The sequence below is a fragment of the Artemia sp. Qi Xiang Cuo genome, chromosome 14 (assembly GCF_049724085.1).
Source record: "Artemia sp. Qi Xiang Cuo chromosome 14, ASM4972408v1, whole genome shotgun sequence".
Taxonomy (NCBI): Eukaryota; Metazoa; Arthropoda; class Branchiopoda; order Anostraca; family Artemiidae; genus Artemia; species Artemia sp. Qi Xiang Cuo.
The window spans coordinates 57,636,273-57,664,161 of record NC_142807.1 but is presented as its reverse complement, the minus strand read 5'-3'; the positions used below and the strand labels follow the sequence as shown (position 1 = coordinate 57,664,161).

At 32.8% G+C, this 27,889-nt stretch overlaps 1 protein-coding gene across 1 annotated transcript in view; it reads left to right on the top strand.

Annotated features, from left to right (window-relative positions):
* LOC148944688 (protein SSUH2 homolog) overlaps nt 1-27,509 on the top strand; it is a 265,586-nt gene extending 238,077 nt beyond the window's left edge. The window contains exons 6-7 of the mRNA XM_089100140.1: nt 389-599; nt 26,372-27,509. Coding sequence (XP_088956266.1) covers nt 389-599; nt 26,372-26,518 — 358 coding nt within the window. The 3' untranslated portion in view covers nt 26,519-27,509. The remainder of the gene's footprint in view (nt 1-388; nt 600-26,371) is intronic.
* The last annotated feature ends 380 nt before the right edge of the window (nt 27,510-27,889 follow it).

Genomic DNA, 27,889 nt, shown 5'->3' with positions numbered 1-27,889 from the left:
TAGGGAACATTTTGCGGATGAAGGATGACAGATTACCGAAGATTGTCCTTTTCTGCCAACCGTCTAGGGCTAAACGGAAAGCAGGTCGTCGTCATCTCGGGTGGGAGGATGTCATAAAGAAAGATTAAAAGGAAATGGGAACTTCCTGGGAGGGTTTAAAGAGGGAGGCTTTGAATAGATTTGAATGGATGAGGAGCGTGTGTAGCCGTGTTTGCCTTTAGGGGATTGGTGCTGCAGTTTTTTGTTTGGTGTAGTACTCGTCGTAGTATTGCCTAAAATTGTGCTTCTTCATATAATATATACACTCTTTCCTTACCCTTTCCTTGCTGGTGACTATAATATGAGTAAGCTCTATCCTCTTATTTCTTCTTTTTTATTGTTATTTCAGGAAAACTTACACATCAGAGCATATTGTTGAGAAAACCTCTTGTCTTCCCGAGGGACTTATAAGGGAAGTGAGTGGGCAAGTAGTGCTTGAAGAAGAAGGACCAAGAGTAATTCCTTTAAAAAACTTTCCTGAATCAACGATAACTTTGGCATCTTCCCAACTTGTTATGAACCACTCACAGCAATGGCCAGATGAAAAACAGCTTGCTCAGGTACCCAATCTAATTTTTACTTGAATAGTTGATCAATGACTCTTCCAAAAAAGGACGCAAGTGAGGGCAAAATTTTCTGCTGTACTGCGTTTTTTATCCATCCATAAATGTCGCTTCTGTACTACAAAGGTCATTGGATCTGCCCTAAGGCAGCTGGGACTAAACCCTGTGCCACATATTTTCTGCTAAAGATTGGTCTACTGTTCCATCACAGTAGAGGGGGCTGTGTTATATTTTAGGATTTTTTTTTTTAATTGTTTCGCTCTGAAGTAATCACAGTGGACTGATCGATCTGTTTTTCAGTATCTATCTTGTTTTTAAGATACTTCGAGACTTTCTTTTTTTAATATGTTATGTATCATTTCCTCTCTTGCACAAATATTTATGAAATCTGAGATTTTTTGATTGAAATTGTGAGCCATTTATAACGATAAAAAGCCATTTATGACAAAATGGCTTTTTATCGTCTCTTGGAGATCCAAAAACAAAATTATTTTTACCGAAACACATACACACACAGATATATATATATATATATATATATATATATATATATATATATATATATATATATATATATATATATATATATATATATATATATATATATATATATATATATATATATATATATATATATATATATATATATATATATATATATATATATATATATATATATATATATATATATATATATATATATATATATATATGTTATAAATTTATATTATATCCATCTAAATTATCAAAGCTGCTGCAGATTAAGAATTAAATGAAAACAAAAATCACTTTAAACGGAAATAGACAGAAATTATATGTGTCAAGTATTTTTTTCTTTTTTTTACCCTAATATTAGTCGATAAATTCGTAATGTATCAAATATGTCAAATTTGTTTCTTTGTTACATTTCATATCTATGATTTCTCCTACTGATGATAATTTTTAACAAACATTAAGAAATTACCTCTGCAAATTTTCAGTTTGCATTATATTGAAGGTTTGGACATTAATGAATCGAATAGCCTGCGGTACCTCGGAATTGATTATGGTTCAACGATAAGATCGACCACCGGGCTTAGGAAAGATATTGTATCTCGGTCTCTTACGAAAGGTTACGGAAAAGCAGTAAGCCCGAGAAATAGTATTAATAAACTTACCCTCGCCAGAATATTTAACGCCGTAGTTGTGCCTTCTATCTTATATGTATCACCGCTTTGGGAGTTACTAAAATTTACCCAAAAAAGACAGCTGCGAACCCATTACAAGCTGGCAAAATTTCTGTTGCGTTTACCTTTATGGTTCTCGAACAGGGTTGCCAACTTGCACACTTTTTGTGTGAAATACACTTTTTTTTTCATTACACTCTTTCACACCACGGACCGGATTTGCACTCTTTTTGCCCATTATTTGCTCTTTGTACTCTTTTTTGCGCACTTTTATGAAATGATGATAGAAAAAGAATTAAGTGAAATAAGAAATTAAAATTAAACTATTTAAGTGCAAAAAACAGAGCAGCTAGCGGTTATGATCTCTTTTATCTATACCTGGACTGTCCCCCAGGCGTCTTTATCGTTTTTTCAGCAATTTAACAAGAAGTAGATCAAAGCATAGATAAGCAGTGAAAACGTGGTAAATTCAAATCAAGTTTTATAGAAGGAATTTGAAAGCTGTTGGGCACAATTGTTCTTCATGGAATTGGAAAAGTGAGTATGAAACATGAAGTAAAGCGATGTAGAAGCAACAATTAAAATAAAACTTTTCAAAGTCTACTCTCAAACTGATAAAATTCTGTAAAGAATTTAGGCCTGTGCGCCATTTTAAAGCGTGAATGACCCATATCTTCTTGTGATAGCCGTTTTATCTGGAATAAAAATCTTATCTTTCCACCCAGGGGTCCAAGAATTTGCTTTGGATGGGACCCATACTATCAAAATGATATAAAAGGGTAAATTAGGAAAATATAGGGTAGCCTAAAATTGTAGTTTAGACTTTAGACACTTCTTGCTATCTTGGAAAGCAGTTGAATGACACTTTCAGAAATGAATCCAGGGCCAAAAACATTCGAGCCAATTGAAAATGACAATGAACAATGGGCAAATATTGAGCAGTTCACAATTTTGACCTACGAATAAAGTGAACATACCACTCGATGCCTTTTCTTATGCTCTTTCCGAATCTAATAATCGTTTTTGGCGCAAATTCACTTCACCCCACCCAAATATACCGATTCAGGGTATATACTTGCACATTAGGGTGGGGATAGGGTAAATTTCAAATTTACCTCTATAGTCAGAATGGCACCCTGAGTCCAAATTTAACATTCCTTTGCATCAGAAATGAACTTTACAAGCCCCTCTCCGTAATGAGTAAATATATACCGTAGGGGTTGGGAGTAAAGTGAATTTACACCAAATACTATTAGTACATTTGGAAAGAATATAAAAAAAGGCATCGAGTGGTATGTTCACTTTAATCATAGGTCAATAATATGAACTGCTCAATATTTACCAAAGAATGAGCAATATAGTACCAAAAAGACCGGTATACTAAATAATGATCATATTCTATGGATGCTATAATTGTGCGGGCCTATATTAGGTTTACTAAGATTTTTGAAGAATCAAAATTCAGTTGAGGGAGGGGGCAAACTGTGGCCAGATACTAAAATCATTCACATCCATTTTGCTTGCTGAATTTTAAGTAGGACTGAGTTTAAAACATCTTTGTCTTTGCCAAGCTTTGCTTATGGACAAAGCTTGGCAGAAATACTAAGTGCTTATATTCTTAATTTTAAGCAAAGCTAATTGTAGAATAGGCTAATCACCCCTTTTAACATTCCCGAGAGCTTATACAGTAAGCAAGTAATCTTTCACAAGGATTATCTTGTACAAGGGTAATCTTGTTCAAGGAAAAAAAAGGTGCCTAGTATTTCTGTCCAAGCCTTTCTACTTTTTTGCATACTCATTTCAGCCTTAGTTTTTAACACTATTAAAAAAAACAGGAAGTTTTTTAAACTGAAAGTAAGGAGCAACTTTAAAGATTTAAACGAACAGAAATTGCCACGTATTTGAAGAGGATCACCCCCCCCCCAACACCTCGCTCTTCACGCTAAAGTTTTTTAGTAATTTTAAAAAAGCTTCTTATTGTTCTACTTAAACGACCCTTGTGTTTCAGGAGTATTTTTTTAAAGAATTGGGACAAAATTCAAAATTTGGCGTAAAGAGTAAGGTGTTGAGGAGCAAACAACCTCCTTCATATACGTTGCAATTTTTGTTCGGTTGAAGTTTTAATGTTGCTTCTTACTTTCAGTTGAGAAAATTTGCTTTTATTTAATTTTTGATCGTTTTTTAAACGATACCAGGACTTAGCTTACTGTAAAGTGTGTTATAAAGACATAATCGGATGTGTGGCAAACGTGAGGCGCCATCTTAGAACAAACTTCCACAAGAGCAGGGTTCAGAACAATCAGACATCAATGCTACAGTATGAAGACTTTCACAAAAAACAACATGCTGAGTCTATAATTGAAGCCAGCTTGAAGCTTACGTCTAGGGTCGTCTTGGAAGACATTCCCATTACAAAAATGGACACTTTAATCCCAGTCCTGAAAAATACTTTTGGAGTTTCAGAACTTTGCAGAAGCTTCAATCAGGGCAGAACTAAAACTAGTGGGATAATTAGACAGGGGCGTCATTGCCCCTGTTGAAAGAGGTGTGCTTTCTTGTGAACTGAAAGAAGCTCATATCTCTTTAATAGTTGACGAATCTACCGATAAATCTTGGTAGAAGGTCTTCGTCCTTTTAGCAAAGTACAAAGACTCCAAAGATATAGTGCGAGAAGACTTTATGGGGCTTTTGCCAGAAGTGTCTAATACTTAGATATTTGGAAAGTCTAGGAATACCTTTGTAAAATTTAATAGTGAATGCCTTTGACAATCCCAGTGTTAATAATGGGCATCAAAAAGTTCATGGTGTACTGTTAAAAGAATATGTGCCAGATTTGCCTGTGCTAGGCTGCACTAGCCATTCCGTTGCTCTCTGTTCTGCATTTGCAGCTAAGAAGTTGCCAGATGGAATTAACATTTTTATTTGTGTGTGGCAAATAGCCCAAAAAGACAGGATGAACTAAGGATCTACCAAAATTTCTGTCATGTGGAAAACCATAAGCTTTTGCAGACTTCAAGTACGCCATGGCTCACCCTTGAAGCTTCCATTGAACGGATCCTTGAGCAGTGGAAACCGCTCTTTTATTCTTTACCAACCATGGAGAAGGTGACTCCGTTGGAGATAGAGGAGCCAAAGAAAAGGCAAATGAAATTTTTGCTTTTATGCCTGATTCATCTGTGAAAGTTACTTAGTATTTTTTTTTCATTTGTCTTACAAAAAATCAATGCACTAAACAAAGAGTTTCAAGCTGAGGGTACACGGATTCACAGGCTTTTGGAAAGGTCACAACAAACGTATCTGTCGCTCCTCAAGTGCTTTGTCAAATAGGAAGCAATAGGGCGCGTACAAGATCGATTTAAAGTTCGGTTGAGCCCAGCTCATTTTCTTGCACTTGATTGTATAAAGTTGGGACCAAATGCACTGTGCCCCATGAGAAGCTGCAAAACACTGGTATATTGAGTGCTCAGCAGGTTCACAGCATCCAGATGAGCTGTGTGATTTTTTTTTTGGAATTGTGCTAACAAATGAGCAAATGGATTGACTACAATGACCTAACGTTGGAAAATCTCAAATGCTTAAGTCCAAATGTTGCCTTATCTGGAAATGTGGACACTCTTGTGCATCTTCTTCAGTGGTTTCCGAATTTGCTGGGTGACACTGAGGCAGAATGTGATAAAACGCAAATAAAAATGCAATAAACACGCAATTTTGTGTGCTGTTTTGAAGGATGATAAATCCTTTTTGTTTCTGCTTCCATTTTTGTTTCTGCTCAGTCAGCTATGGTTCACGACTAGTTACTTGGACCTCTTATGTTCCTTTCAAAACGTTTGGATAAAATGGAGATAAAACTTCAACTAAACAATGGATGCAGTCAACTATAGTTCAGTTAAAGATTTAAGCAATCAAAATAAACACCCTCAAATTTCAAGCAGAGCATTACCTTTTAAGCTAAAAAAAGAATGATAATCATTGTCTAACTTATTATTTAGAGGTTGATTTCTTAACTTTATTTTAAATACAATTAAAAAATTCAAAGATAATATAGTTGTCAATCGAATGATAACTGATAATTATGTGTGAATGGCGTAAGAATGGTGAGAACAGTGAAAGGGGCTGCGCGCGTGGCGCCAGCTGCGCGCGCGCAAATTTTTTGACTTGCACACGCTTTTAACAACTTGCACTCTTTTTTGGCCTTATTTACACTCTTTTTTCACGTCGGCAGTTGGCAACCCTGTTCTCGAATAGTTACGTCAGTAGCCGTTACGGGATCATCGATCCAGTGACAAAAATTCGTGAAATTGAAACAAGAGCTAGCTGCAGCAGCGTGCAATTCCTTGCTGATTCGCCGTTAACTCGTCTTGTCATGTAAATAGTTAGTGTATATATTTGTACCTTTAGATGAGTGTCTTTTTCCTTTCTTTACTCCGTTTATTTCTTCTCTTGTTGTAAAGCGGGCATAGAACAAACTATTATTATAATTATTTGCTCGAAAAAATTTCACGAGAAAGAAGATAAGAAATTGCTAAAAGCGAAAAATTACAAAACCTATGAGATAAAAAAAATCGCATTATGTATCCTATATTAAGAAGAGAAAAGTAAAAATTTAAGTAATTAAGCAAATAAAAGCCTCTTCCAGAAATGTTACAAGGGGGAATGCTTTTTCGTGAAAAACCGGTTATTTTTTTTTAAGGCTTGTTCCTGTAATTATCAAACTAGGATGATTCACAATTGTAGGAAAATGAAACCCAAATTCAATAAAAAAAAGCTATAGGCTTCATAACAGAGGTCAGGAAAACACTGAACTGGAACAGACTTCTAACCAGACCACCTCCCACTAAAATATCATAGTTTGATATAACATAAATTACAAGTAAATGACCAGTTTTGCTGTATTGAAAAATAAAGCCAACCTTCAAAGATCTCTGCGTACATGAATGCCTTTGAGGTTTATTCCTTTAAAAGTCAGGGATTAGAACAGTAATCAGTAAGGGATGGAAATACTTTCAGCGGGAACCATACAATATTCCATCCTGTCTGGCACTAGTAGATCTTGCTATTGCTTACTTTCTCCCGAAGGGCCTGTCGTCCTAAGTTCTCCCACTGGGTCCGGAAGCCTCCCCGTGCTCTAAGTGTTTCTTGAGTTTCTGCCATAGATATTTTTTTTATCCCTACTTTTGTATCAAGTAAGTTAAATGCTCAAAAATGAAGGTATTTTGGATATTACCTGCAGATGAAATTTAACGGTAAGAGAGGCAGAGTAAGTAGAATCTCCTTTCATACCTGTGTAAAGCACAAGTTTCCTCAGCTACAGCTTCAAGTCTTTCAACAGCGTTACATTGGATTCGAATGTGTCAAATCTCTAGAATATATTGATTATTCACTAATTTCAATAAAAAATAGTTTATTCACATCATTCACTAAAAACAGATTAAGGGGTTCATTGCCAGAAACAAAAATATACATAAACAGTACCTTGGGGCAATCCAGAGTGGACCTGGAATGTATTCGGATAACGAATATACATATAACAAATATACATATAACAGTACCTTGTGGCATTCCAGAGTGGACAGGGAATGCATTAAAGCATCTGTATATAACGAATATACACAGAACATAACCTCGGGGCAAACCAGAGTGGAAAAGGATTGCATTTAAATAGCACTTTATATTTAATTAATTGTCATTTACCAGATTGAAATATTCTGGAGCCACTATCGCATAAATATCGACTCTGAACTCATATCTAATTCTGTTAATTAAATATCATGGTCACCTAAATGTAAAGCCTTTTGCAGTTCAATAGAAATGTGGTTAAGTCACACATTCAGTTTCTCCAAATATCTTGGAATTGTGCATGTCAAATGGACAAGCAACTCTGGTGTCAATTTCTAAACTTCTTACCAAACTATACATAAACAAAGTATCAGGATTGAAAATCAGGCATAATGTATACTTTTGGCCATAAGACTCATAAAATTCATAGACATGTATGTAAAAGTAGCTTAATTGGTCGCTTATAATTACAAGTCAAATTCTTTTTTCTTTTTTTTTTGAAGGCTACCCTTTTCTCTTTTCTCCCTTTTCTCCACCCTGAAATTTACTGGAATTTTATGTTACAAACTTTAAAATGTATCGATTTCTTTAATTTAGCTGCCTAGTAGCATTCAACCTGTAAGTCCTAAAACGTGCATTTTTGTGCAAAATTTAGTTTTCTGTGACTAATTGAATAGAGTTTGAGTCTAAAAGGTGCAATAATAAAAAATTAAAAGGGAATTACCTAAATGATATGATTAAGCATTTATAAGTAACTACAAGCAAACATTATATAAGATAATACACTCCCTGACTGTCGGTTTGAGAATATTTATCTCTTGGAGTTTCACTTTTGTCTAAGACTTCCCTGTTTCTCTCTCACATATTACCCATGAACCTAATCCCAAATCAAAATTACGACTGCTTAGCCTGATTTAGGCATCATGTTAAAAAAGTCATAAGTTTTACCAGCTATCATTAGGGCAAGGAAATTCTTCGTCTGATTTCAATAGGATACACAACGATTGACTTATGTTAATTACCGGTTGTACTATTTGGTGGATGTCTGTCAATGTAGGGATTTGGAGGTGAATGATGTTTCGAAGCAATATATTTCACGAAAGAATTAATTTTGCCTATGCCATTACCTGACAAACTTGTTAAAAGAGCAAAACGGAAAACTATGAAGGGGAGAATCAATACCCCAGAAAGTCTACGGTTTTTTCCCCTGTTGAAGGCGACTTCAATGTTTTGATTCAAAGCCCTTTAAGGTGAATTGCAGCATTTTTTACGTATCTTCACCAAAATTCTGCAGCTTGGACTTGGATTGTTAGAATCGGGCAAGGAGTCACACTTTAGCTTATAGCTGCACTGAATCACCCCTTAGCTTGTTGCTGTTGTTACTTGTTGGCTTGTTAGCTTAATGGACAAATTCGGAACTTATCTTGTTATTGCACTATAATCAGGATGTCTCTCTTGCCAGAAATAAATGTCGAAAAACTCCTGTAATGTCTTCTCTTTTCAATAATATATACCTATATTTCGCTCCCTTTCTTCAGCTTACTCCCCTCATAAACTAATTGTTCGAACCGTCCGTGTCTTTGCTCTTCATTGTCATTTTGACACGTTTTTGGATTTTGATTACTTCAGACAATTTAGTAATGTCCTCTGCTTTAGCTGTCCTTATTGATATTGTCACAATTGATGGTACAGGCTATCGAATTTCCCATCTTATCACGTTTGATAGTTCAGGTGTTGGTTCCAAAGAATCATCATTTACAGTAACTGCAACTGCAAATTTTAGTTTTTTGGGCCTTCCAACAGACATTATATTATATAAATAGCTGTTGTGTTGGAAACCCAACAATGCATGACATGCATGACATGCAACAATGCTATGCATGACATAAAAAAAAAAAATACTTATATGATGCCATATATGATGTCGTAAGAAATGCTTTTATGATGTACTAAAATAGTAAATCACGACATTTGCAAAAACCAAAATTAAGGCTCTTAACGATTTTTCTCAGACCTATCTAGATCGTTTTTTAATGCGAGAATATCCCAAGATACTTATTTTCCCGAAAAAATATGGAGCCTCTTTTCGAGAACATACATACACACATACTTATACAACTAATGCTCAAACATAAAGATAGTAGGCTATATATATATATATATATATATATATATATATATATATATATATATATATATATATATATATATATATATATATATATATATATATATATATATATATATATATATATATATATATATATATATATATATATATATATATATATATATATATATATATATATATATATATATATATAATATTAATCTCTTTGCCCATTTGGGCTTTACAACTTTAATTTCCGTTCGAATGAGCCCTCTCTCGATCTTTTTTCTCGATTATTGGTTTTGTACGGCAACCAATGGGGAAACAAATAAATAAAAGATAAACATACATCAGTGATATAGTCTGGCGAACTATTTTTGTAGATAGGAGCTTGAAACCTCCAGAGTAGGGCTCTCTGATATGATGAATCTTGTGGTGTGAATTTTATTTAGATCCCTTTACTTTTTGGGAGTTTTCCCCCCTTTTTTTTAAATGGGCGTAAGTTTCCTCAGGCTCGTGGCTTTTGAGGGGTAAAAATAAACTTGATAATTGTTTTATATTTGGAATCCGCAAAACAAGTCAATTCTACTAATGTATCTATTGTTATTAAAATTCCGTATTTAAGAGTTTCGGTTACTATTGGGCCGGGTCACTCATTACTTACAGTTCGATACCACGAACTGTTATATATTGTCATCAAAACTCCTTTTAGAGATTTTCGATTGCCATTAGCACCAGTCGTTTTAGCATAAACTTGTTGAAACTTTTACCTCGCAATACTATTCCTGTGTACGTCTCCAACCAAGGGTATTTTCAAACAGTTCGTGGTAACGAACTTTAAGTAAGGAGTGACTCGGCTCAGTAGTAATTGACACTCTAAAAAATGGAATTTTGATACCAATAGATATATCAAAAGAATTGGCTTATTATGCTGATTTCAAATATACAAGATTCATTAAGTTTAGTCTCACTCATCAGAAGCTACGGGCCTGAGAAAATTAATCTGATTTTCGAAAACAAGGGGAAAAGGCCCCCTAAAAGTCCCAGAATTTTCATGAAAATCACAACATCAGATTCAGCACATCAAAACACCTTATTGTAAATGTTTCAAGCTCTAATCTGCAAAAATGTGGAAATTATAATTTTTGCCAGAAGAAAGATCACGGATGCGTGTTTATTTGTTTGTTAATTTGTTGTATTTTTTTCCGGGGTGATCGTATCGAACCAGTGGGCCCAGAACTCCGGGAGAGGACTCATTCTAACGGAAATAAAAAGCTCTAGTGCCCTTTTTAAGTGACCAAAAAATTGGAAGGTAACTAGACCCCGCTCACGCCACTTTTTTCCCTAAATCGGCCGATCAAAATTTTTAGATAGCTATTTTGTTCAGTATAGTAGAAAGGCCCAATAACTATGTCTTTGGAGATTACATGATCCCCCACAGTCCCTGGGGAAAGATTTTTAAGTTACTAAAATTTTTCATTGTTTACGTATAGTATTAGTTATTGGGAAGTATTCATACATTCTTCGGGTGGGGAGGGGAGGACAAATTTTCTGCTGTGGGGATTTTACACGGGGAGAATTTTTCATGGAGAGGGAGGTTTTTAGGGGGTGAAATTTTCAGGGGAAAATTTACACTGCGGGTATTCTCCATAATTCCTATACAAAATTGCTTTATATGTCTTGCTTTCGCTTTACCTATTCAATTTTACGCATGAAGATGTTAAGGGTAATTGTCCGGGGCAAATTTTCACCAGGATTGAATTATCCAGAGAATATTTCCGTGGAGGTGGAGCCAGATGTCCTAGTGTTTTTTTTTTTGAAAAAAAAAACGTTCAGAAATTAAATAAAAAAAATTTTATTCCACTGAAAGTAAGGAGCAACATTAAAACTTAAACGAACAAAAATTATTATGTATATGAGGGGGGTTGCCTCCTCCGCAACACCTTGCTCTTTTCACTAAAGTTTACATTTTGTCCTAATTCACTAAAAAGGAATCCTGCAACACAAGGGTCGTTTAATATGAACAATAAGTAACCTTTGAATTATCCAGAGAATATTTCCGTGGAGGTGGAGCCAGATGTCCTAGTGTTTTTTTTTTTTTTAACGTTCAGAAATTAAATAAAAAAAAGTTTATTCAACTGAAAGTAAGGAGCAACATTAAAACTTAAACGAACAAAAATTATTATGTATATGAGGGGGGTTGCCTCCTCCGCAACACCTCGCTCTTTTCGCTAAAGTTTACATTTTGTCCTAATTCATTAAAAACGAATCCTGCAACACAAAGGTCGTTTAATATAAATAAGTAGCCTTTTTTAAAGTGCCGAAAACTTTAGCATGAAGAGCGAGGTGTTTAGGAGGGGGAAACCCCCCTTATATACATAATAATTTTGTTAGTTTTAAGTTTTAATATTTATCCTTACTTTCAGTTGAAAAAACTTGTTTTTTTATTTAATTATTAATATAGAGTGCTTGTATTTGCACTAAGTCAGGACCCAACTTGTTTCTGTACTGAATAAGTTCTTGGCTTCTGTTTTAAATTGAGTCAGGACTCATCGCATTTTCACACCGCATTAACAATGTTTTTTTAAATACCTGAACTTAGTTTTTTTTTTCGATTCCAAACATAGCTTGATTTTAAACCGACTGAGCACTTGCTCGTTTAACATCGAGTCAGGACTATAATCGTTTCTACATCTAGTCAATCCACAGCTCAGCTCGTTTGAATACCCCTTTAATGTTCTAATAGCGTGGAAAGTACATAATAGTAGTTTTCTGCGACTGATAGTATATTACAAAATTTTCTCTACTGGGATACGGTGTTTTGCTTGCCTTGCCAATGAAATTGCAGGTCCAAAAAGATGTCTCGCTCAAATCGAATGTCCCACAACCTAACAACACAACACACAACCTAACGACAGCTGCAACCTAACAACCTAACGACAGTTACAATCAACCCAAACACAACTCAACAAGCTGCTAAATAGTCAAATAGACAACGCTTTCAGAGTAAGAAAAGAAATGTTTTATAGTTATTGAGGCAAGCAGGGTTTCCATTTTCCTTCCTTATTTTTTGGAAGATTTCATCTAGACCGACTTAATTCATTTATCGTTTTAGAAATTGGTGGATGAGAGCCAATATGGAGACTGAGATAATAGTAATTTGCTACTGCGATGAATTTCACGGCCAAGTAATTCCTATTTTGATTAATTAACACAATATCAAAAGAGGTTTCACTCGCACAGTCTATAATAACGTAAAGAACGCACTGAAATTTTTTTTTTCAAAGAATGCCCCAGGATTTACTTTATTCTGGTTGCCCTTTTGAAATATTGATTGTTGGATGCTTATACGGATAAGAAGAGACTGGGCATTATTCTTGCAATGAATTTCATGAATGATATATTCTGGTCGATTTATTTGATTAAACGGCAAAATTTTGAAAACAAAATCAAGAAGCCGCTCAAGAAGGATGCTGCTGACATTGTAGGGGGCTTTCTCATAATGGCTATTTTCATGTCGTGGCCTACCATAGTGTTTTCTTGCATATTTGAATTTCGGAGTCAAGTGTTTCTGTTTTTCAATTCCCCAGGGATATAGGCACATTCTTCGTTTATTGTGAACAAACATGTTGCTATGTTCTTTCTTTGTACGTAGTTGCGAATCATTGTTTTTTCTCATAACGCCATAGATTAAGTGCGCTAAGCCATTTTTGTATTTTCGGAGATAGCCTGTGCAGAAGAGAACGATAGCGAATAGTCAAGAGCCGTATTTGTACCGGTGGGATTTTAATTCTTAAACTGCTGGATATAAGTGATTCAAGTATCCGCGCTTTCCAAAGGTTCTACTTACCGCGCTGACATATCCCATTTTGTTTAAATGTTCTCCTTATTTGGTTTTTTGATGCCATCTTTTGTGTATCATTTATTCTCATGGATTTACATCTAAATCCTATTTTAAATTTTCTCCAGTCAATTATTAAGGTGCATTTAGCTTTCCGTCTAAAATGACGCTTGACTTTTTTGAGTTAGCTGCATTACGCAAAGCAAAAATGGTACCCCTTGAACTAGCATTCCCAGCCCGAGTATCTCAAGCTACAAAAAGCTGAACAAAAGACTCGGCAATTTCAGAAATATTGGACCTTTAAGCCGAATGCGACAAGGAAAACATTCAGCTTCCGACCTTTGTTATCTCTCACCCTTCGAGTGTCCCACAAAACTTCTCTGTTTTACTAGGAGAAATTTGGGACCTCAAAATCTCAATGTCGGTGATAAAATAGTACCCTATAGGTTTCAACTTGGCCGGTTCTCTACCAACAGCTACTTCTATACCAACAATGAGAGAGACTCCAACTTGCTCTGTAATCATAGAAGACGCTCCATGCATGGATCCCTTGCCAAGACAGCAGACATTTAGTCACCTGCAATCCGAAGATGGGATACAAAGGGTTTAGCAGTTAAGAAACAACAAGCTACAAGTCACATTTAGTGACGCTGTTAAAGCTAAAGCTTTTTGCGAGGAGACTCCTACTGCTCTCTCTTCGAAATCACCAGTTGGTAGCCCACACGATATCAAATGTAAACCTGGAAAAGAAAAAAAATTGCGTTATACGAAGTTTAGCTACGGACATCAGTGCAAGTTTTCTGGCAGTAGCAGGTCCTACGAAGATTTTTTAGGTACGACAGCTTCAACCACCTTATTGAAAGCTGTAGAAGGGATCTTAGATGCGCTATATGCCCCGTACCTCACACCAGTAGCAAAGACTTTCCATGTAATGTAGAACTCGAATGCATTTCTTCCAATGCTTTACATGTCTGCTTTAGCCTAAAATGTCAGAAGCTAAAGGAGATTCTGAGAAATAAGAGTTATTCATGAATAGTTCTATAGAAGCTCTAAGCCTGAATATCAACGGGTGCTACAATAAAGAAAAGGCTCTTGACCCAGGCCAGTGCTAGGACCCAGACGAAGGCTGGATTTTATGTTCAATGACGTTTTGATACTGAAGCATAGAAACTAACCCTTCGTTGAATTTCTTTAACAAAAGGTATTACAGCCAAAAAGCTACGGCAAACATTAACTACAGAATATCTTGTTTCTCAGAGACACAATTTTCAAGCAAAAAATCATGCAGTTTTCTTCATACTTAAGCTCATTTATACTTAAGCTCATACTTCATACTTAAGCTCATACTTAAGCTCATTTCAATTGTAACAATAAAAATGTTCTTAGATCTTATTATGCCTGCAATAAAAGGATCCAAATTGGGCTAAACAAATAATTGTAATAAGTCAAAAGCTTGGGTGGTCTTAGCCTACAGACGGAGATAAAGCACTAATCCGTGTAACAAAACTACGTCTAAGTAACCTTTTAACCGAAAAAAAAACAATGGATAAACTGCAAATTATGCTTCGAAGTAATCTTCCTCAGACCCGAAAATGTGTGTTTAAGAACTATTGCTGTGGTGAAAACCGGCAAAAAGTCCTTGATGCTGTCTAAGTGCCGAAATACATATTAGTCAGCCACCAAAGACCGACATTAAAACTTAGAATCAACAATAATTACGCCTTTAGAATAGGGAGACTACTACTTTACTTACCCCTCCCTCTTTTATCCTTTAATATTTTCACTCTATTTTTTAGTTTACTTTTGGGCCGGAAACGTTGTTTTGAATTTTAAGTTCTTTTCGTTAACTAAACGCTTAAATCCAAAGGGGTTCACAAAGGGGCTTATGATTGCAGAAGGACTCGATGTGATTCAACTCATACAATGAGGATATATATTTGAAATTAACACCGAAAAAGCCAAAGATCAGCATTCTAATAGCGATTCAATGCGATCAGGATATAAAAATAGAGAAACGATTGGAGAATGTTTTCAGACTGGAGCTATAGCAAGGAAATATTTGATAGCCCCATAGTATTGACTGCAAACACACATTAGATTCCCTTCAACTAGAATCTTCAGCGAATCAAATTCATGAAAAAGATATTAAAATGGAAAACTTGTCATCAAAAGAGGCTATTTAGAGTAATATTACAGAATGGATTTTTGAACTCCACTAAGATTGATTTCAATAGACCAGAGACAGGATGAACAATAATAGTAAAGATAACCCCCTCCCTAACCCCCTCCCTCCCTAAAAACATAACCCCCTCCCTAACCCCCTCCCTCCCTAAAAAAGATAACCCCCTCCCTCCCTAAAAAAGATAACCCCTCCCTAACCCCTCCCTCCCTAAAAAAGATAACCCCCTCCCTAAACCCCTCCCTCCCTAAAAGATAACCCCCTCCCTCCCTAAAAAAGATAAACCCCTCCCTCCCTAAAAAAGATAACCCCCTCCCTCCCTAAAAAAGATAACCCCCTCCCTAACCCCCTCCCTCCCTAAAAAATATAACCCCCTCCCTCCCTAAAAAAGATAACCCCCTCCCTCCCTAAAAAGATAACCCCCTCCCTCCCTAAAAAAGATAACCCCCTCCCTCCCTAAAAAAGATAACCCCCTCCCTAACAAAAATTCTTAGTTGTTTACCAGGACAAGCAAATCATCTCTCTTTTTTTTTCTTTTAAAATGAAGAATAGCAGTGAAGGAATACTATATAAATTCTGCCAGTCTTTAGTTTGACATAACATAATCAATAAGGCTACCCGTCTTACCATTTTACGGGGTCATTTCATAATGAGTTACCATGCTGCTTATTACAAGATAATGCACCAACAGAAAATGGCAATTTATTACCACCGCTATGTCTTTAGCGGTGTCACATCTATTTCAAATAGACCTAAACCAGATCGGCATCAAGCCGATTTAAACTGGTTTGAGCATTAAAATCTCCTAAATACCCTATTTCCATAATAAAATACCCTGTTTCAATTTGCAAAATTGTAAATTCATTCCTTCAACTGCATTTGAAATTTTTCGGTATCACTACTGTCACCGTCAGTTGGCCCCATATGGGAACTTACCAATATTATATCATAAATACTTATGTTGTTACGCTTATTTTATCATTAAACCTGCAGCTAGAATTATATCATTAACATCTTCTAATAAAAAGAAAACTGAAGGGCTTCCTCATTCGTCATGAGGGTTCTTTATTACTTTCTACATGGGAGAATGAAGTCTATAATATTCTATTCTGATTCTATTTTTTATATTGTGCTAAATATCAGTTTCGTTATAGTCCTTCAAAGTTTTAACGTTCCACCTAAAAATATTAGTATTATTTACATTTTGGAAAGCATAAGAGCCAAAACAAGGTTGGAATGCCCTATAAGCTCAGACCAGGCAATAAATTGACTGGTTCACTAAATAGTTTAAGCAATCAGCACCCTCCTCAATACCCTCCAATTAACATGGTAGTGCAGCGTCCTGCACTAACATTTGTCGGACCAATTGATATTAAAATTGTTATATATTCATTCAAAACAACATATTTCAGAACAAAAGTAAGCAGCAAGGGACTGCATATAGAAAGTGAATCTAAACCAAAAACCCAACAACTTCTTGAAAGGTATTTTCTTAGTCAGAATTCTTTTTTTCTCATTGTTCCCATTTTCATCATTTTGAAGAAGTGCAGAATACAGTGTGATTTCAGTCTTTGAACTGTTACAATATCATATATTTCTTGGCAGTAGCAAATATTATTCTTGAAGGTCACAAAACATCGTAAATAGATGTGTTTGTAAAGGGATATAGAAGAATTCTTTCAATCATCTTATCGGAGACACTGTTATATAAACTCAACAATTAATTAATTCCATTATTTCGTTTCTTATCTGGGACAGAATGATTGATAACCACCAACTATTGCTCCTATATACTAGACGGATATAAACTAGAAAAGTCTGGGATCTTCTTATTTGCCAACAGCTGTTTCTTCAATCTGAAAGCGGCTGTCAAATAACTTAACTGAAGAAGAGGAAGATTTTGTCAGAATTGAGAGTTAACTAAGCAGAAACAAGGACAGATGTTCGATGTTTGCAACTAAATAGGAGATATAAACTAAAGCTTCCCTCATATATATATATATATATATATATATATATATATATATATATATATATATATATATATATATATATATATATATATATATATATATATATATATATATATATATATATATATACATTAGAAACAAGGGCAAATGTTCGATGTTTGCAACTAAATAGGAGATGTAAACTGAAGCTTCCCTCACTGAAAGAAATGGACACTCAGGCGCTATCAGCAAGGTCAATGTAACCAGCTCTGATATTAGTCCAATTCTCAATAATTAGGACAATTTTTAAGTTGAGTCGATTTTCTTGAGGAACAGTTGAGGAATATTTTATCAGAATTGAGAGTTCACTAAGAAGAAACAAGGACAGATGTTCGATGTTTGCAACTAAATAGGAGATGTAAACTGAAGCCACTCAGGCGCTATCAGCAAGGTCAATGTAACCAGCTCTGATATTAGTCCAATTCTCAATAATTAGGACAATTTTTAAGTTGAGTCGATTTTCTTGAGGAACAGTTGAGGAAGATTTTATCAGAATTGAGAGTTCACTAAGAAGAAACAAGGACAGATGTTCGATGTTTGCAACTAAATAGGAGATGTAAACTGAAGCTTCCCTCACTGAAAGAAATGGACACTCGGCACTATCAGCAAGGTCAATGTAACCAGCCCTGATATTAGTCCAATTCTCAATAATTAGGATAAATCTTTAGTTGAGTCGATAGACTTTCGAGCTGGAATACTTCCTTATCGAAGCTTTGCCTCATGGCTCAACACAAAATTGGTCTGATTTAAAGATTTTCACTTTGAGGTGTGATGACAAATATTCGTCTCTTGCTAATACAATCTCTATTGCTAATACAATTTTTAACTAAGAGGTCAGTCGAATTATAGTCGAGCTGAAAATCTATTCTGGTCTTAGGCTATGAATTGTGATTTACCTTCACAAAAAGTATTTGGGAAAGCGACGGCGGGGTGCAGCTTCTAATGCTTTCCAAGTGCGGAACTTAATGAATCAAAATTTGTTTTTCCTTGTTTCACCAAAAATGTAACTGATACAATTAATGGAATATCGTATTATAGCTTGTCTAAAAGAAAAAACTTATAGATACATGGATCAAAATCTAAGGTTTGTTCTAGTTAAATGACTGTTTTGGTATCACACTAGTCTCTTGACGTGGGCTAATGAAAATTTTACATCCAAGAAAAGTATGTCCAGAAAAGATGTTTTAACTTTTATATCACCTTCCCCCCCCCAAAAAAAAAAATCTAAACTTTTATTTCTAGTTAAAACTCTAGTTTTTAGGCTTTTCACTATCTTCAAAAATAGTCAAGTTAAGAGAATGCAACTTAAAGTAAAGGTTGTTGAGCCTAAATGATTTTCAATGAAGATTTATTACCTCTCCCCCTGTATATATATATATGTATATATATATATGTATATATATATATATATATATATATATATATATATATATATATATATATATATATATATATATATATATATATATATATATATATATATATATATATATATATATATATTTTTTATATATATATATATATATATATATATATATATATATATATATATATATATATATATATATATATATATATATATATATATATATATATATATATATATATATATATATATATATATATGTGTGTGTGTGTGTGTGTGTGTGTGTGTGTGTGTGTGTGTGCGCGTGTGTTTGTATATACTATCTTTAAAAAACGAGTAATATTTGTATATGTATGTTTAGTTATATATTTTTTTTTTCTAGAAAACGGCTCCATATTTTTTTGGGAAAATTGTTATCTTGGGATATTCTCTAATAAAAAAACGATCTAGTTACGTCAGAAATCTGAGAAAATTCGTTACGACCCTAATTCTGGTTTTTGCAAGTAACGTCATGTACTATGTTAGTATATCATATAAGCATTTCTTATGACATCCTATGTAACATCATTTAAGCATTTTCTTATATGATGTCATGTATAGCATAAATAAGATTGCCGAGTTTCCAACGTATCAGTTATTTACATAATATGATGTCTGTTAGAAGGTCCAAAAAAACGAAAATTTGCAATTGCAGTTACTATAAATATTGATTCTTTGGAACCAGCATCTGAACTTTCAAACGTGATAAGATGTGAAAATTGACAACCTGGACCATCTATTGCAATATCACCAATACGGGTAGCTAGAGCAAAGGCCCTTGCCAAACTGTCTGAAGTAACAATAATTCAAAAAACCTGGCAAAAATGAAAAAGAAGAGTAAAGACACGGGCGGTTGGAAGATATTGGAAACGACAATTATATCGTGTCAAAAATTAAAATGAAGAGCAAAGATGCACGCGGTAAGAAGAGATACGACATTGAGCTTGTGAGCGAGTCAAAATGAAAATGAAGATCAAAGACACACGCGGTCAGAAGAAAAGTGGCGGCATGTCAAAAATGAAAATGAAGAGCAAAGACACACGCAGTTAGAAGTCATACGACACCGAGCCTGTAAGGGAGTCAAAAATTAAAATGAAGATCAAATACATACGCGGTTATAGGAACAGGGGCGGTGTGTCAAAAATGAAAATGAAGAGCAAAGACACACGCAATTAGAAGAAATGCGACACCGATCATGTGAGCAAGTCAAAAATGAAAATGAAGAGCAAAGACATACGCGTTTAGAAGATATGCGACACCGAACATGTAAGCGAGTCAATGAAAAACAAACTGTCAAAATTGAAAATGATAGCGATGGTGATTGGGTTTGAGATTTTGACCTGGATAAGGTCATCAATGCCTTCCATACCTTTGTTTAAAAAAAAAAAAGGTTCGGCGATAAGTATTTCATTGTGACGAAAGACAAGCCGAGGTATAACGAGCCAAACAAATTGAAAATGATAGTCATGATGATTGGGTTTTGGATTTTGACATGGATAAGGTCATCAATGCCTACCATACCTTTGAAAATCAAAAGCCTGGACTAGATAAATCATTGGAAGAAAAAGAAGTTTTCGTCCCACCACCTGAACAATTAAAAGAAACAAAAATTCGGCGATATGTCATTCATATGACGAAACACAAGCTGAGGCAAAAGAAGAAGTCCTTGTCCCACCACTTGAACAATTAAAAGAAACAAAGGTGGTCATCAATGCCTACTATACCTTTTGAAATCAAAACCCTGGATTAGATAAATAGTTGGAAGAAAAAGAAGTTTTTGTCCCACCAAGGCCAGAACAAAATTTGCACTTTACTGAAAAAATGCAAATGAATGTGCATGGTCAGTTTAAAATGCATATATTGATATTTAGTAATCAAAATGTTAATATTATTTGATTTATTAAAGTTATAAAAGTAAAAACATTTATATTTTTTCAGTAAAGTGCAAATTTTCTTCTGACCTTGGGAAGGCATAGGGGTTTTGCTCCCAACTTATGTTAATTTCTGCTCTTTTTAAGTTTGACTCGGTTAATTATTGTAATTTCTGTTCGTTTTGGGTTTCATTTATTTATCGATGCTGATTTGTGGTAGTTTCACGCTTGGTAGATTTTTTGGTTTTATGTTTGTTCATTTTTTGTTTATTGGAGTTCTTTACTTTTCTTTGAAAAACTTATTTTGTGGAAAAAGTTTTTTTCATTAATTGAAATATATATATATATATATATATATATATATATATATATATATATATATATATATATATATATATATATATATATATATATATATATATATATATATATATATATATATATATATATATATATATATATATATATGATATATATATATATATATATATATATATATATATATATATATATATATATATATATATATATATATATATATATATATATATATATATATATATATATATATATATATATATATATATATATATATATATATATATATATATATATATATATATATATATCTACTATCTATATATCTATCTATCTATCTATATATATATATATATATATATATATATATATATATATATATATATATATATATATATATATATATATATATATCTACTATCTATCTATATCTATCTATCATCACTATCACTCACTCACTATCACTCACTCACTCACTCACTATATATATATATATATATATATATATATATATATATATATATATATATATATATATATATATATATATATATATATATATATATATATATATATATATATATATATATATATATATATATATATATATATATATATATATATATATATATATATATATATATATATATATATATGACATAGCTATAAATTAGCAGGCAAAGTGAAAATGCAGCTTCTCATGCTTTCCAAATGCCCGAATGCAAATTTGAAAGGATAAAATCGATTTTCTCCATCTTTATTTGTGTTTGAAGGGGGGGGGAGGTGAGCATTACAACCCACGAAAAGGTGATCCAAATGAGAAGTAAGAAAAATGTTTTCGGATGGATTTAATTACAGTGGCTTTGGTGCCGCGGTTTTGGTGCTGATTTTATTTTATATATTTTCTGAATTAAAATAGTATATTAGTTTTTGACTAGTTGGTCAAATTTTTAAGATATGTGAAATAAATTAAAAATTTTTTTTTTAATCATTATTAAACATAACTGTGGATGATAATGCTGCATTTCAATGTTTATTGCATTCCAAAAATTATAACACTGGATTCAGCGTTCCAAAAAAATATATTATCAAAATATGTTAAAAATAGATAAAGTAAAAACATAGGAACTATTTATTATATAATGTTACGTCATTAATATATAAAGTGATTTAACAGTAAACTTGACCGTGGACGTTACTGATATATTTCAGAAAGCATATTTGATACAGAAAAATCAATTTTATATTTAGATTCTGCATCCCAAAAATTTGTTTGCAAAATATATTACAAATAAATAAAAATACAGGAACTAGTTTTTACATAATTGATATATAGAGTGATTATTCACCAAAACTAATGATGAATGGTAGTGATATTTATCAAACTGGACAGCTGATACAGAAAAAAAAAATCACATTTGGATTTATCGTACAAAAAATAGCTTGATTCAGCTTAAAAAATTTTGGCATCAATTTTTTTTTATTGGACTGTCTTCAATGAAAAAAAAATAGGAAAATGCCCCAAGGTACTAACAACTCTTTTTCACCGAGAATGCTACTGAAGTGATTTACATAAAAGTATTTGACAAATATGGAAAGTATAAACAAATATAATATATCCTACATAACTTTAATACAGCTTCTAAACTTTAAATATAAGAGTTTACTTTTTCTTACGACGGTTAAAGTTTATCTTTCCTTCAAGACTAATACGATATCATGAAGTAACTCATGGCATCGCCATTCTGTCTAGAAACCCCAACTTTTGTTTAGACATAGATAAATATTTAATGGAAGAAAAATAAATACCATATTGAATTTTTAAGATTTTTATCTTTGCTTCTGTCATTTTATGAAAATGGTGCCATTCCTCCTTTTAAAGACACAGAAAACTTTTTACAAGTATTAAGTTATTTGATAACATCTGGTAAGAAAGATCTCCGTCAGCTGTGGTAAATAGGAATCGTTCCCATTTCGAGAGATTCTCATTCGTAGTAAATCCTTTGGGAGAGAGAACTAGCCCCTGAAGTCATTCTTATTTATCTGATTCGGTTCCTGTCTTCAAACTAGTGTCATTTATTTGTGGTCGCTTTTGTGTCTCTTTTGGGAGTTGCGTGTTAAAATTTTTAAATGGTATTGGGTCTTCAATTATATTGAGTGTGTTAGAACTAAGAAATAATTAAATGATAATAGGAAAGTAAATAAATCTGTTTTCGCTAAAGCCGTAAAATTCAAAAGAGAAAATTTTGTCTTTTAAATGTAGCTGGAAGAGAGAGGCATGCAGAGAAACAGAGTGCGAGAGAGAGACAGAAAGATAGAAATGGATTTGAAAGCGTCTGTATAAAATAAATCATTGGAAAATGAAAAATGAACTAGGTAAATAAAAAGTTAGTAAAAATAAAAAAACAAAACACAGATCTTATGGTCAAGACCTCCACTCAACCGTCCTCAGTTTAAGCATTAGAATAAAATACGCATATACATATTACATATATATATATATATATATATATATATATATATATATATATATATATATATATATATATATATATATATATATATATATATATATATATATATATATATATATATATATATATATATATATATATATATATATATATATATATATATATATATATATAGCAATTAACATGCATAAATACGTGTAGACATCGAAAGTAAGTGACAAAACAGAGAAGATCCCTCTACTGGATTTTCGTTCACTAATGATAATCATAGAGTCATCATTGGGAAATCATTGCTCCAATGAAGACTGGGAGGTCTCCCTACAGCAAAAAAATTCTTGGATAAATAAGGGCTCCCCAATCATCTCACAGATTTGAGAGTAAGTCTCAAAATGGATCATTATCTTTATCTCAAAGAATACCAAACATAATTTTATTTACTCTATGTCGCAATGAAACCAAATTTTTCAGCTCTAATTTGTAATTTTTAAATATTTCTTTTAACTTCTAAACTTCGAACAAAATAATTTTCCCGCCAAAATTTTAAAGAAGCTCATTTTCGCTCTCCTGTAAAGTTATAAAAATTTGAAACGAAGTGTTGTCAATGCAACACAATTGAAGAAATTTTGGTACAGTTTAGAGGTCCTAGCGCAATGGTACATTAGGAATGGTACAATGGTACATTAAATATTTTATGGTATATTTAAAATTTCTGGTGCATTTCACTATAGTTTGATTGTAGTCGTCTGGTTAAGTTTTAGTTTTTCGAAAATTTTGAAACTACTCCAGTCACCTCTTAAGGATTTAACCAAAAGAAAGAGATTTTCGTCGAATGTGAAGACAAAAAAAAAAAAAAAAAAATAAAAATTTGTTTTTGAGGGAGAATGAAAGATATGAGCGGAAAAAAAGGCTTCCTGCTTTTCATTTTATTCTAATTTTTTATCTTTGAAATGGAAACTAAGGTAGGAATGCTACAGTTGTGTCACAATGAATCTTTTGCCGTATAATTTTCGTCGAAAATCCTGTAAAATTTGTCTCAAAGCGTTGACAACGCCGGTGGGATTCACACTCTTGTTTTGGAAAGTAATAATGAGAAAAAAAAAACAGAAAAGACATGCGATTTGTAAGCAACCAACTAAAACCATCTTACATAGCTTAAGATATTTAATATTTAATTATATTTATTAAAAACATAATTCACATAATTTAAACCAATAGTAAATGAGCACAATCTGAGATAAAAATAGTTGTATTATGGTACAAAAAGGAACCAATAATGAACAAACATTTAAGAGAATACTGAACTGTGATCTGTTTTGTCAAAATATGATTTAGGCTTTGTCTATTATCCTGTTCATCTAGACGAAACTTAAGAATTGCCGATTGTTCCTTAATGGAAAAAAACCTGCAGATGAGCAATATCATTTGGAAGCAAATTGCCAATTTCTTTTTAGAAAATAGAACGAAGTATATGGTTTTTCTAAAGTTTGGCAGCAAATTTTCAAAACTGTTCTAAAATGAAAATTTAAAAACTCATTATGTATGAAACGAAATTTTACTCGTCTGATGGATTAATCAATTGGTTTTATTTTTTCTAAACGGAGATTAATCAAAGGAGCTTGAAAAAACTTCCCATCTTATAGCGAGTGTAAATAAAATAGCTGAAATTGTATTTATTTAGTAATTTAGTTTAAGATATTTATTAAGGCTATTTAAAGTAATTTACATAAGAGTAACTAATTTTACAAGTAAGGTTGCGCTATTTGTACAAAAATGACCACAAACCATTTAAGTTTGAAAACTTAATATTAAAATGCTAGTTGTAGTTTTAGTTTAAGTAGAGATTCACTGATAAAAATAAAGTCAGTGCTTCATCGTCTGGGCTGGCTCTCTATGGATCTAAAGCTGGAGCAACAATTTGCTAATATTGGTACATAAGAAACTTAAAGGTATGTAAAATCGGGTATATTATTTGCTAATTTCAGCGCCAGAAAAATCAATATAGTAGATAGTATGATAGTATATCCGATGGATACTAATACGATTATTCCTTGCAAAAACTGTTTTGCTTGTAAAACAAGAATTAACAATATGAATCAAAGAAAACAGGTAACAAACAAATGTTCGTTTAAGTAATAACTCTGCTCCCCTCTCCCCCCTTCTAGAGCCAAAAATGTAAATTCATTAGGATACAAAGTAACTGTGGATGCTCTGACCGAGGAAATATGCCAGAAAATATTTAGCCCAACTCCTCAGAACTCAATTGAAAAAAATATATCAGAAGTGATACTCAATTTATTGGATTTCCTATGGTACCACAATTAGCAAGCTGACATCTTTTGGATCCCAAAATTAGCAAACTGCTACCCCAAATTTAAATTACCAAGAGTGCTGGCGTGGGTACCGAAGAAGTGATTTTAAGGAAAAACCCAGATCTACATTTTATTTCAAATTCAAACAGCAAAACAACTTCAGTCTAAAAATGCAGCCTCTAGAGAAAAGTCTTAAACTTGACACTTAAACTGAAAGCGTTCTGTAATAACTGCTTTTTAACTAAAAATGCTTAAAATGGAAAAAAATCAAATCACAGAATTTAGATAAGAATAATAACTTAACAGTATTTAAAATAATGTAGTTAAAAACAACTCGAACTAATAATAAACCTATGTAAGTAATACAAAAACTTGTTGAAACTGTTTAATTTTGAAGCTCTAATTCCTAAGTGTTAATAATTACTTTTAATAATTACTTTACTTTTAGGTAAAGATTCTTCCACCAGATGTACCGGTGTCAATTTTTGATTAGCGAGAAATTCTTAAATGTATATTTTTTCGTTGTAGCGTCATCAAGTTCGCTTGGTCCCAATTTATGAAATTCACTATACTTGGAAGCGTTACCAGGGAAAATTCCATCTCTATGGTTATGAGAACAAAGTCTACGCTCCTGAATATCCACAGACCTGCTGTTGGGGATGTACAATTATGTAAATTTGTATATATTTCTATGATTGATGTGTATATATGGCAAAATGCCAATAAGATAAGTTCATTTAAAATGTTTATAGTTCAAATTCTCAAGCTCGCTTTGTTACTGTGGTAATACTTTCTATTTGTTTGTTATAGCAACGACATTTTTTATATGCATGATTAAACTAATGTAATGGACCAGTTTCGAAACGTCTTAATAGTTCCGCTAAATTAAAAAATCCATTTGTAGATTATTTAAATTTTAACAAGTTTGGTATTACCTAAATTCCAATTTTCGTCTTTTAAATGAAATAACAATAATCTTTAAGGGGCTGCTAAGTTTATAAAGAAACCCTGTAAAATTCTAAAAACTACTCTAAAGCAATCTGAAATACTTACTTATACACTAAAATTCACTTTTTTTTCTTTTTGCTCTCCCCCACACCTAATTGAGCAATAGGTAGCCCAGTTTATATACAAAACTTGCCTTATATGATAAAATATCCGTTTGAAAGTCATACACAGTAAAAAGAACAAGGAAGAAAAGATTTAAAAAGAACAAGGATGTAAAGATTAGAGTTACTTTGGAATAGATAACATATATAATTAATATAATATATATAATAAACAAGGCTATATATTGCTTCACTGGAGTGGGGGGGAGGGGTTGCTCTTAAAGTGAAGAAATAGAAGTTTAGGAGGGAGATAACTGGGTAAATAAGGTAGTTTTAAAGCAGTTTTCGGAATTTTATGGGGTTTTCTTATGAAAAGACCAGACCCTTACAGATCACCGAAATAGCTTTTCAAGATTTCCTCCCTTTTAGACTCTTATTTACTGTGAAATTTAGCTAACACCTAGTTTTAGTTAGTGCTAGACCCATCCATAATAAGAATAAGATTTAGTTGAATTCCATAGCTAGGTAACTTCTAAACTATTTATTAGAACAGCCGATCAGAAAGGATCAATGCCAGTCCTTAGCTGTATCAAATAAAAAAAAAACAAGTTTTTTAAACTGAAAGTAAGGAGTGACGTTAAAACTTAAAACGAACAGAAGTTATTCCGTATATGAAAGGGGCTGTCCCCTCCTCAACGCCTCGCTCTTTACGCTAATGTTTGACTCTGTCTCACAACTTTATTTTTTTAAACAATAAAAAACTTTAACGTAAAGATCGAGGCGTTGAGGAGGGGACAGCCCCTTTCATATTCGGAATAATTTCTGTTCGTTTTAAGTTTTAATATCGCACCTTACTTTCAGTTAAAAAAAAACTTTTTTTTTTATTTAATTTCTGAACGTTTTTGAATTAACGCAGCTTTGATTTTGGTTCACCGTACATCAATAACTAAAACAAAATTTGCATATTAATTTTACTTTTTTTTGGCTAAATGGCTTT